General features: G+C 41.0%; 1 protein-coding gene and 1 long non-coding RNA gene across 8 annotated transcripts in view; one reads left to right on the top strand and one right to left on the bottom strand.

Moving 5' to 3' along the window:
- The window catches only part of LOC110534493 (uncharacterized), a 13293-nt gene continuing 140 nt past the window's right edge, over window positions 1-13153 (top strand). The window contains exons 1-3 of one of the 3 annotated variants that reach the window (XR_016483892.1): window positions 1-74; window positions 8505-8586; window positions 10883-10979. This is a non-coding gene — a long non-coding RNA (uncharacterized LOC110534493). Of the gene's footprint in view, window positions 75-7800; window positions 8248-8504; window positions 8587-10882; window positions 10980-13153 lie in introns of those variants that run through there. The other 2 variants (XR_016483891.1, XR_016483893.1) reach the window with 2 other exon arrangements.
- LOC110534491 (centrosomal protein of 44 kDa) overlaps window positions 12583-13153 on the bottom strand; it is an 11098-nt gene continuing 10527 nt past the window's right edge. For all 5 annotated transcript variants that reach the window (XR_016483890.1, XR_002475129.3, XM_021619369.2 and 2 more), the window contains 2 exons: window positions 12854-12891; window positions 12583-12714 (listed from right to left, as the gene is read on the bottom strand). Coding sequence is in view for 3 of the 5 variants with exons in the window: in XM_021619369.2 (XP_021475044.2) it covers window positions 12666-12714; window positions 12854-12891 (87 nt within the window). In the remaining 2 variants the exon portion in view is untranslated. The remainder of the gene's footprint in view (window positions 12715-12853; window positions 12892-13153) is intronic.

The raw sequence follows: 13153 nt of genomic DNA on the forward strand, positions 1-13153 counted from the left end.
CTAGGCTGTACACCTGCACCTACATGGATCCACTTCTTCACATGAAGAACCAAGCCTCTTTACCTGAGTCAAAGGTGAGTTTTAAGTTCTTGTTTACCCATAGACTCTTTGTTATTCTTACAGTGATTCATGTTGACTTTTTATACTCTGGAAATGCTTTTATTAGATCTGGTTCATCGACAAATATTGAGCAACAAGATTACTACTGTCTATGAAGAAACTCATGGGAAGGGTAAACCCATAGAGCTAGATAGAGGACTCATCTTTATGTCTGCGCCATTATAGAATCTGTGACAGCATGGGCAGCGCCATTGAGGCTACAACCATATGGACCCGCCACCCAGTTGACTACTTTGACTACTTAAAATGGCAACAAAAAAAGCATGGTGGAAGCCCCCATGCTACACTGGCCTTTTGGCATCGAGAGGCCTCTATCATTCTCTATGGGTAAAGCCCTTGAGGAACAGACATCTAGTTTCATCTAGGGAATTCTGGTGAAAACCAGTGACACAATGACTGCCATCTTGTAGGGTAACCCCCACAACATGCCAGAGAATACAGTAATCAATACATTTGATAACAGGCAGTAAGAAAGACCAGAAACCTTTCAACCACCCTGCATACATTTAGCCATAGTGTTTCTTTCAATATTGTGTCACGCAGCACAATGTCCGCATAAACAAAATGCATAATGCTTATGCCAACTTTAGCGGTATGTTAGTCTTGTGTAAGCGCCATGATGATTACTTTACAGTAGTGTCACTGGCAGTTCAACACGTGATGTATTAAAATGTTTTGTCTGCACATTATTTTGAGATTTCCCTCCGTCATTTAGTAATATGCTCTTTTAATGTCTGGGCTTTGTAATGCAGTGTGTGTGTGGTGTGTGTGCATGTCTTTGTTGTATTACTGTGAAATAGGTGCATCAGCTTGACCTTGTGTAAAGTACTGTGACTAGCCTTAATGTGTGGTGAAGTGGAAAGAGGAGACAGATGGGTAGAACACAGCAGGAAAATCAGTGGTGTAAAGTACTTAAGTAAAAAATACTTTAAAGTACTACTTAAGTCATTTTTGGGGTCTGTATTTTGGGGGTTTTACTTTTAATATTTTTGACAACTTTTACATTTACTTCAGTACATTCCTCAAGAAGAAAATGTACTTTTTACTCCATTAATTTTCCTTGGCACTCAAAAGTACTTGTCACATTTTGAATGCTTAGCTTGACAGGAAATCTGTCCAATTCACGCATTTATCAAGAGAACATCCCTGGTCATCCCTACTGCCTCTGATCTGGTGAAGTCACTAAACACACATGCTTCGTTTGAAAAATTATGTCTGAGTGTTGGAGTGTGCCCCTGGCTAAAATGGTGTCGTCTGGTTTGCTTAATACAAGAAATGTGGAATAATGTATATGTTTACTTTGGTACTTAAGAATGAGAAATTACATTTACGTTTGATACTTAAGTACATTTAAAATCAAATACTTTTAGACTTTTACTCAAGTAGGATTTTACTGGGTGACTCTTTTACTTGAGTAATTGTCTATGAAGGTATATTTACTTTCATTCAAGTATGAAAATTGGGTACTTTTTCCACCACTAAGGAAAAGTGGTATCCCATTGGCACAGATGTCAATTCAACGCCTATTCACGTTGGTTCAATGTAATAAAATGACGTGAACACAACGTTGATTCAACCAGTGTGTGCCCAGTTGGATCCCGCTCTTCTGGACACATAGAACTAGCACACAACAACATGGGGATGTTCTCTCCTGCAAGGTTCTCGTGAACTCCTATGACTCATTGCTTATGTTGTCTGAGGAGAAAATAGCACAGTGGAAATGACTTATGGTTGAGTCACCGCTGCCAAAATTGATTTCCCTATTCTATTTTTGACTGTGATGATTCTCTTCATTTCAACCAACTACTGTTACTGTAAGGTCAAAGCAGCATGTTCTGGCAGCATGTGTTCAAAAAGTGATTTACACACATTGATATCAGCAGGACTACACCAAACTCATGAAGCAAACTGTTGCCTTGTGCTGTGTAAGATAGGCTGCTAATTGGTGGTGGAGGGATGGTGCCAGTGTGAGAAGGTTAGGCTGCAAACACAGACAGTACTTACCAGACTAGAGGGTCACTGACTGGCTGCCAATGAATCTGATTGGTAGTCAGTCAACAAACTCCCTTCACGGTCTGAATAGAACACCCTTTTAAACCATATAGGCCAACACAATATGTTGTCAGTATTCCTACGGAGCATGTAAAGCAGAAGATTATCAAATTCCTGTTGCATAGTAATTAAGTTGACTCTGAGGATGGTGTGGTATTAGTGCCTCTGCTTTAGAGAACTGAAAAGCAACCAAAAGGTCAAAGGTCGTAGAGAAACAAGATGAGTATATATGTCTGTAAGTCGAGCCGCCAACTTTCCCAGCATTGTTGCTTTCGCAAGAATGATAATGACAACATGGAGCACATGTAGCAATGATGATTGACAGCCAGGCTTAAAATTAGTCACTCAAAGATAACGGCCCAATTTTAAAGAGCACGCATCCATTGAAAATACCCTTAGGCTCGAATTACTGGCTACCCCTTAGAAAGAGTGTGAGAGACATTCTTATTCGTTCATGGAAGTTTACTCCTTTACCCTCTGTTTATCATTTAAACTGCATTACATGACGCCTTGCTTCAGAAATGTCTAGATGTTTACGGAAACGTGTGTGACCTCGTCCTATCCTCTGCCGTGGTTGATTGGTTATCGACCACAGGATGTAGTTATTGTTTTGGAGGGGTTCGGAACCGATTTAAGATAAGAACTACAAGAGGTTAGTTAATATGTTCTTTACAAACTATGGTGGGAACGAGAGAGAGAGTACAACTCCCTGCCAACTCCCAGCTTTGCTCGGGGTTGAGATATCTTCAATGTAAACAGAGGCAGAAGGGCTTACATTGGCTCAGCATTCTATAAAAACTCTGCAAACCCTTAGCTCGGCGAGATAGTCTTGTGTTATTTATTCTCTAAACAGCCTTTATCCCAGCCATGTTTTTCAACCATGATGACTGGCCTGTTGCCACAAGGTCAGACAATCCGGCTAGCCTTTGCAGCAGATGCCGTTTCTGTTTCACAACGGTCATGATAGAACAGATATATTTGATTCATTTTTCCTGGACAAATACAGTTGAAGTCAGAAGTTTACATACACCTAGGTTGGAGTCATTAAAACTTGTTTTTCAACCACTCCACAAATGTCTTGTTAACAAGCTATAGTTTTGGCAAGTCGGTTAGGACATCTACATTGTGCATGACACAAGTAATTTTTCCAACAATTGTTTATAAACAGATTATTTCACTTATAATTCACTGTATCACAATTCCAGTGGGTCAGAAGTTTACATACAGTAAGTTGACTGTGCCTTTAAACAGCTTGGAAAATTCCAGAAAATGATGCCATGGCTTTAGAAGCTTCTGATAGGCAAATTGATATCATTTGAGTCAGTTGGAGGTGTACCTGTGGATGTATTTCAAGGCCTACCTTCAAACTCAGTGCCTCTTTGCTTGACATTGAAAAATCAAAAGAAATCAGCCAAGACCTCAGAAAAACAATTGTAGACCTCCACAAGTCTGGTTCATCCTTGGGAGCAATTTCCAAACACCTGAAGGTACCACATTCATCTGTACAAACTCAGGAAGGAGACTCGGCAAGTATAAACACCATGGGACCACGCAGCCGTCATTCCACTCAGGAAGGAGACGGGTTCTGTCTCCTAGAGATGAATGTACTTTGGTGCGAAAAGTGCAAATCAATCCCAGAACAACAACAAAGGACATTTGGAAGATGCTGGAGGAAACCGGTACAAAAGTATCTATATCCACAGTAAAACGAGTCCGATATATCGACAACAAGGAAGAAGCCACTGCTTCAAAACCGGCATAAAAAAGCCAGACTACGGTTTGCAACTGCACATGGGGACAAAGATCATACTTTTTGGAGAAATGTCCTCTGGTCTGATGAAACAAAACGTTTGACCCAAGTTAAGCAATTTAAAGGCAATGCTACCAAATACTAATTGAGTGTATGTAAACTTCTGACCAACTGGGAATGTGATGAAAGAAATAAAAGCTGAAATAAATCATTCTCTCTACTATTATTCTGACATTTCACATTCTTAAAATAAAGTGGTGATCCTAACTGACCGAAGACAGGGCATTTTTACTAGGATTAAATGTCAGGAATTGTGAAAAACTGAGTTTAAATGTATCTGGCTAAGGTGTATGTAAACTTCCGACATCAACTGTATGTTTTCACCACTGATTTGTGGTGTGTTGTGGGCCAATGTGCCTCTTTCCGTTCTATAGCCTTCTTTACCCAGACTCTGATGCAGGTCCTGCCAACAGTCCACTGTCGTTTGTAGCGTCTAGAGTCGCAGTGTTTATTTTTCAACTCCATGTCTGAGTGACCTCCACAGCTCGCCTAGTGTGCTCGCTCACAATGATAAGATGTTATTGTAGGACTTCCCATAGCCCTATGGAAACTGTTTTGATTGGGAACCCAAAGGGCTTTTGGCCCTGATCCAACTATAACAACTTGGCTTCTATTGGCCGAGAGAGTGAGAAATAAGAGTAAATTTGCAATCAATCATTAGATGGAGAGGAGGAAATTATTTTCGGAACAAAACAATGAGGAGAAATAGTGGAGTTAAACTGGAGTGTTAGAAAAACAATCCTCAGCGTGAAGTAGGTCAATTGTCCGCAGGATGACCGGCTTGGAACCGAGACATATGTTAGGTAAGATAATAACGGAAACTTAATGTGAATCAAATCAACAATGACTGGATGTTTTTACACAGGGGCCCTAAGCGGGATATGGTTCGGCCATGAAGGTTTAGATAGTCTAGCCAGCTAACTTACCTAGCAATCTTATCGACATGAGTGACTTTCAGTGACTGACATAACACAAGAAAAACTGCTGATGCACTAGCTACCAAATTTCGAAATTGCATGTGGTGTATTCTTCTATGCTATCTTTCAACAGTAAGTTGAGAACCCCCGACTGAGGTCCCCCCCAAATAGTCCCCCTAGCGGCCGCAGGGCCCTACCTGCAGCGCATAGTCTGAATATAGGCAGATAACAAAAACATCAAAGTCACTTTACTCGTGAGCTCAAGCAAGAGCTGACAAACAATAACTACCACTTACTGTGGTCCGTCATGGGGAGAATCCGCTATAAGCTGAGTGTCACATTTGATCGCAGGCGTGTGTCTACAGGCACTTCACTGCCCGGTTTGGGCCCATACATTTCAGTCTTCACTGCTCAGATTGGGCCCATACATTTCAGTCTTCACTGCTCAGATTGGGCCCATACATTTCAGTCTTCACAGCTCAGATTGGGCCCATACATTTCAGTCTTCACTACCCAGTTTGGGCCCATACATTTCAGTCTTCACTGCTCAGCTTGGGCCTGTACATTTCAGTCATCTATACCCGCAGCAGTCATTACAATGACTGATTACTCCAATTAGCCTTGCATGGTGCCTGCCATGTCTGTCTGCTATGGGGCTAACCAATCAGAATGGTAAAGAGTTCATGGGCATGCTTGAGATCCAGCTAATTAGGGTGGGAATGAACTTGAATGTGGACTGGTGTGAGAGGAGGGAGGAGTGGCGGGGCGCACACAGAGGCATATAGCACACACACACACACACTCAGGACCCTGAAGGAATGTGCCAAGTGCCAGCTCCCTTAGATTATCCCTCCTTTTTCCCTCTTTCTTTCTCTTGTTCAGTCTGTTTTCTCAGTACTGCTGTGACTGATGAAGGCTGGAGTGGAGATGCAGATTAAGGTAGATGTGGGGCAGTGACAGACAGAGCTGACTGTTCCAGCCAAGGCTAATCAACAAAAGATAATGACACATTCACTATTAACTTTTTTTCCTCTCTCTCACTCTGTCTTAATAACAGCCTCTGGGGGCTCTTAGTCTTGAGACACATTGTGATTACATTATGAATCATAGCTGTGGCTAGCGTATTTGTTTTAGAGCAGAGTGAATTGGGACGCTGATGGTTTCTGGCTTTCAGTTAAAAACTGTAGCTCAATTGCTAGAGCATGGTGCTAACAAAGCCAGGATAGTGGGTTTGATTCCTGGGACCACCCATATATAAAATGTATGACTGTAAGTTGCTTTGGATATGCTGAATAGCATAGATACTGAACAAAAATATAAACACAACATGTAAAGTGTTGGTCCCGTGTTTCATGAGCTGAAATAAAAGATCCAAGAAATGTTTAATAAGTACAAAAAGCTAATTTCTCTCAAATTTGTTTACATCCCGGTTAGTGAGCATTTCTCCTTTGCCAAGATAATTCACCCATCTGACAGGTGTGGCATAACAAGAAACTGATTAAAGAGCATGATCATTACACATGTGCACCTTGTGCTGGGGGACAATAAAAGGACACTCTAAAATGTGCAGTTTTGTCACAACAGAATGCCACAGATGTCTCATGTTTTGAGGGTGTCTGCAATAGGCATGCTGACTGCAGGAATGTCCATCAGAGCTCTGTTGCCAGAGCTAATGAAACTGTGGGTTTACACAACTGAAGAAGCTACGGACAACAAACACATTTGAATTTTATCGATGGCAATTTGAATGCACAGAGATACTGTGACGAGATCCTGAGGCCCATTTTCATGCCATTCATCCACCACCATCACCTCATGTTTCAGCCTGATAATGCATGGCCCCACATCTCATGGATCTGTACACAATTCCTGAAAGCTGAAAATGTCCCAGTTTATCCATGGCCTACTGACTCACCAGACATTTCATCCATTGAGCATGTTTGGGATGCTGTGGATCGACATGTACGACAGCGTGTTCCAGTTCCCGCCAATAACCAGCAATTTCGCAAAGCCATTGAAGAGGAGTGGGACAACATTCCACCAGACACAATCAACAGCCTGATCAACTCTATGTGAAGGAGATGTGTCGCGCTGCATGAGGCAAATGATTATCTCACCAGATACGGACTGGTTTTCTGATCCACTCCCTACCTTTTTTTTTAAGGTACAGTGTCCGTGACCAACAGATGCATATCTGTATTCCCAGTCATGTGAAATCCATAGATTAGGGCCCAATGAATGTATTTCAATTGACTGATTTCCTTATGTGAACTGCAACTCAGTAAAATCATTGAAATTGTTGCATGTTGTGTTTTATATTTTTGTATATGGGGAGGGAAGGGATTTTCTATTGAAACAGCTACTTGAGCAGATTGTGTTTGACTTACAGTATAGTAGGTATGTTGTAGCAATAAGACAATGTAATATTAGAGCCTTTTATCAGAAATACACTTTGGAGTGAACAGATGGCATAGTTTGTTTATTCCTTGTTGGACAGTAGTAGGCCTTTCTGCTGTAAAAGACACATTCCTTTAGGGTTGAAGAAGCATATCGGTTCACAGTCAAGTCCATAAAAAAAGAAAACATTCAAATTGTGACAGCAAAATGTTTTTTTTCTAATAATCCAATCTAATGCCTTGGAGGATTGACTGTTTTACTGCAATTCGTAATGAACTAAACTGATGACTGAGAAGACAATTGCAAAGAAAATGATCAAAATGAATCAATGGGCTTCATTCAACATTCATTAGCCTTGGAAGGCTTCCCTTTATTCAATACATATCAACATTAGGGAGGGAGGGTGTATGTTTCTAGTGAATACACTTCCTCCCCTTCCAAAAGCCCTACAGCGCCCGGGTAATTACTTTAAGCTGAAATGGAGCGGCTCTCGTCAAATCCACACAATGCAAGAGGTGTGTTTGTTCAGGCAGGAGATCACAACAGTGCTTCATTGTACTCTTTAGTCATGTGTTGTATTCAATTCATAGAGCGTTCTTTTTCTTGGGAGAGGAATTTCTCTTGATAGACTACATACAGCAAGACACAGCCACAGAATCCCAACAACAATCAACACACACAGAAAACACAGGATGCACAGTGCAGAACATCAAATCAAAACCCTCACACACAGCCAGTAAAAACAAGCAGGGTTTAGGGAACAATCTTGAAGAAACATAGCAGTGGAGAAGTGATTAAGGACTTCTCCCCCGGCTTAGCCACATCTGGGTAGGGAAGGTCTCAGATCTGCTACTTTTGGTGCTCGCTCTGTAGGTCTATGATCAGACTTTACTACAGAGACTGTGTGGTCTCACTCTGCCAGCTGGCACCTGCTGAGCTCCCAGCATCAAGGTAAGCTGCTCTACACACACACACACACACACACAGAGAGAGAGAGGGAAACATGCACACATTCACAAACAACTAGAGACAGACACACACACCACCTCCACTGGCAGGGCTCACCTCTGATCTACCCATGTTTTTGCTGAGCTGCGTCACACTTACTCCTGACTCACACTGAGAGTCAATAACAATGTTCAGGAACAGTGCCTTGGATTTGCAATAGCAGACTCTGTTCCAGAATACTAATGTGTACATCCTTCCAGACAGGTCCCCACATGACCTAGATGTTTCACCTCTCCAACAGCTTCAGCCAGCTAGATGCCTGGGAGCTGAGCTAAACAACAGGTAAGAGGGAAGGCGAGACGGAGGGAGAAAGGTCTGAGATGTTAGGCTAGCTCTGTTCTAACTTGCGGTCTCTAGAACAAGGGGTCAATGAATGGACCCTCTAGGAATGACCATTCAGATTTAGAGTGGCAATTTGCTCTGGAAACATTCCATCTCACAGAGCACTTTGCAAATATTCAAAGTAGCAGTGACGGATAATTTTTCTCTTATACATAGAATGACCACTAGAGGGCAACAAGGAAGCATGAATTAATAATGTCAGCTGGAATATACTGTCTGTTAGTGAACTCCAGTGGTCAAATCCAAACATCACACTGTGGTCAACGAAATAAAGGATTGGCAAAAGCACTGCATTTTTCTATGTGCTTAATTGGTGAAATATAAAGATTTTGTCTGTGAAATATACAAGCATGAAAATCAAGAGGCATTTGAACACATCGAACACATTTGTTTTCTGACTCCGTTAATAAATTCGGTAATGCAACATTTATTGGATGCCTTCATCGAAGAAGATGCATTGGGGGCAGTGGTGGAATAAGTACCCAACTGTAAAGATACCTTAATAGAACATGACTCAAGTAAAAGTCATCCAGTAAAATACTACTTGAGTAAAAGTATTTGGTTTTAAATATACTTAAGTACCAAAAGTAATTTCAAATTACTTATATTAAGCAAACCAGAAGGCACCATTACATGTATTTAATTTTTTTTTACTAATAGCCAGGGGCACACTCCAACACTCAGACATAATTTACAAACGAAGCATGTGTTTATGTAGTCTGTCAGATTTTCTCTTGATAAGTGCGTGAATTGGACCATCTTCCTGTCCCGCTAAGCATTAAAAATGTAACTAGCACTTTTGGGTGTCAGAGAAAATGTATAGAGTAAAAAGTACATTAAAAGCAACATTTGTCAAAATTATAAATAGTAATGTGAAGTACAGATACGCCCCCCAAAATATTTTTACTTAAGTACTTTACACCACTGATTGGGGGTTTGCCACTTAGAGAGAGCAGCAGGAGCTGCTGAAGACTGTCCAAGCTCCATGGACCTTTGTTTGAATGAAGGTCTTTGGTTCAGTTTGATTGAGTAAGTTATGCTCTGACAGAGCTAGGCCTTTTGAATTAGAGTTTGCTCATGTTCTGGGCCACTCAGAACCATGGTTCTAAGCCTCAGAAGGTGACCATCCCTCCGGCGACTAATTTGGTGGTTGTTTAGCCCCAGGGAGGTCCTGGCTTTTGATCCCAGTCCCCAGTCATTAAAAGTCTATATTTTGCCTTTAACCTGCCTCTTGAGTGTTTGTACTGTGGCCAATCCTCGATTACACCACAGCTTATGTGGCGCTTACAGGAATCAAAGCCAAATCTCTGGTGTTGCAAGCGCCATGCTCCAGCACACTGGGTTGTCCATTTCTTTGGATCCACAACTCTCCTTGGTCATTGTTTTTTATTATGCATTTTTATGATAATTTAGGCCAGGATTCAATTAAAGAGCACTTTGTCAGCAAAGACCTCATTCACAATACAACGCTGCATATCAAGAAGCTGATTAAATAGCATGATGCACCTTGTGCTGGGGACAAGAAAAGGCCACTCTAAAATGTGCAGTTCTCAAGTTGAGGGATCGTGCTATTGGCATGCTGACTGCAGGAATGCCCAAGAGCTGTTGCCAGATAATTTAATGTTCATTTCTCTACCATAAGCCACCTCCAACGTAGTTTTAGAGAATTTGGCAGTACGCCCAACCAGCCTCACAACCGCAGACCACGTGTAACCATGCCAGCCCAGGACCTCCACATCCGGCTTCTTCACCTGCGGGATCATCTGAGACCTGTCACCCGAACAGCTGATGAAACTGATGGGTATTTCTGTTTGTGAGAAAAAACTCATTCTGATTGGCTGGGCCTGGCTCCCCAGTGGGTGGGCCTATTCCCACCCATGGCTGTGCTCCTGTCCAGTCATTTGAAATCCATAGATTAGGGCCTAATGAATTTATTTCAATTGACTGATTTCCTTGTATGAACTGTAAAATGTTGCATGTTGCATTTATAGTTTTGTTCAGTATAGTTGACAAATTGAATAAGGTGTGCTAGCTCTGGAATATATCAAGTACATGAAAAGGTCTGGGGATCTCCATGAGGTTTGAGAAACCACTACTTTATAACATGCCTTGAATTGAATCTCAGCCTGAATGAGGAAAACTTTGAGCAGAATTAGACTTTCTCAAATGATTAATTCCTTGTCCTTTCTCCTAGCCTTCTTTTCAAAATGCAATTGATCTTCTTCATACATTTCAGTTCGTACAGGGCCTAGGGGAGCTCTACTGTGAGGAGGAAGGATGATTGAACGGGAGCTGGAGTATTGTCCAGTATAACCAGAGAAGACATCTCAGAGGTCTGTTGGTGACCTCTACTGGTCAGGTCCATAGTCAAAGTAAAGTTACACAAGACCGGGTATTGTATGTAAAGTTGTTAGCGCAAATAAAATAGATCATTACAGTACCAGTCTAAAGTTTGGACATTCTCATTCAAGGATTTCCTTTATTTGTACTAATTTAAACATTGTAGAATAATAGTGAAGACAGCAAAACTATGGAATCATGTAGTAACCAAAAAAGTATAACAAATCAAAATATATTTGAGATTCTTCCATGTAGCCACCGTTTGTCTTGATGACAGCTTTGCACTCTTGGCCTTCTCTCAACCAGCTTCATGAGGTAGTCACCTGGAATGCATTTCAATTAACAGGTGTGCCTTGTTAAGTTCATTTGTGGAATTTATTTTCTTATTAATGCGTTTGAAGTCAGTCAATCCGGAAAAGTGCAGTCGTAAAAACCAAGCACTACGATGAAACTGGCTCTCATGAGGAACGCCACAGGAAAGGAAGACCCAGAGTTACCTCAGCTGTAGAGAAGAAGTTCATTAGAGTTGCCAGCCTCAAATCTCAACATCACATCTCAACATCAACTGTTCAGAGGAGTGAGTGAATCAGGCCTTCATGGTCAAACTGCTGCAAAGAAACCACTACTAAAAAGGACACCAATAAGAAGAAGAGACTTGCTTGGGCCAAGAAACACAAGCAATGGACATTAGACCGGTGGAAATCTGTCAAAATGTGAGATTTTTGGTACCAACCGCCATGTCTTTGTGAGACACAGAGTTGGTGAACGGATGATCACTGAATGTGTGGTTCCCACCGTGAAGCATGGAGGTGGTGTGAGGGTGTGGCAGGTAGCCTAGTGGTTAGCGCATTGGGCCAGTAACTGAAAGGTTGCAGGATCGAATCCCCGAGCTGACAATGTAAAAATCTGTTGTTCTGCCCCTGAACAAGGCAGTTAACCCACTGTTCCCCTGTAGGCCGTCATTGCAAATTAGAATTTGTTCTTAACGGACTTGCCTAGTTAAATAAAAAAAGTAATTTTTTTAAATGGTGTGGGGTTGCTTTGCTGACGACACGGTCAGTGATTAATTTACAATTCAAGGCACACTTAACCATCATGGCGCTAAGCCATCCCATCTGGTTTGCGTTTAGTGGGACTATCATTTATTTTTCAACAGTACAATGACCCAAAACACACCTCCAGGCTGTGTAAGGGCTATTTAACCAAGCAGGAGTGATGGAGTGCTGCATCAGATGACCTGGCCTCCACAATCACCCAACCTCAAACCAATTGAGATGCTCAGGATATGTTGGAATTTCTTTAAGACTGTTGGAAAAGCATTCCTCATTAAGCTGGTTGAGAGAATGCCAAGTGTGCAAAGCTGTCAAGACAAAGAGTGGCTACTTTGAAGAATCTAAAATAAAATATATTTTGATTTGTTTAACACTTTTTTTAGTTACTACATGATTCCATATGTGTTATTTCATAGTTTTGATGGTCTTGACTATTATTCTACAATGTAGAAAATAGTAAAAATAAGAAAAACCCTTGAATGAGTAGGTGTGTCCAAACTTTTGACTGGTACTGTATATAATGGATTGTGAACACAAGTCTATATTTATCCATGATACCTTTATTCATCACTCACATACTAATCCGGAGATCAATTACAAAAATACACATCTTTTTAAAGTCTGAATTTACATTGAGGGTTCTATACTTCTTAAAAGGCTGGATGTGTCTTTCATCCTAAAACAAAGGAGAAGAACAAAACTAAGTAAATAATGAAATGAAGTTAAACAAATGCAGTATTATTTTATATACAGTAGATGGTGTATTAGCCTTGGTTAACATTAGAGGGAATAGAACATCGATCTAGAATACTTACATGTTGGCTATCCTTTCCAATCTCTCTTTCATATTCTCCTAAAGAAAATGAGTCAAGACAGAATGAAAAACGAAGGGCTTGATTTAATCCGTATTGCGGAAGATCCACGTAAAAATGTGAAAGTAATTTCCAATTGAGTCGGCATATGCAGAGTTTACCGTGAATGAAGTCTCCTCGAACATTGCCTTTAAAATTTCAAAATCAACCTATAACGTGGCTCTTTCACAATACTACAGATTGAATCCAGCCCAAATAGTCTAATGTTTCCATTATATTACTTACATTATATTATATTACTTG

Source organism: Oncorhynchus mykiss, chromosome 10 (genome assembly GCF_057628025.1).
Source record: "Oncorhynchus mykiss isolate SJ-2025 chromosome 10, ASM5762802v1, whole genome shotgun sequence".
NCBI lineage: Eukaryota > Metazoa > Chordata > Actinopteri > Salmoniformes > Salmonidae > Oncorhynchus > Oncorhynchus mykiss.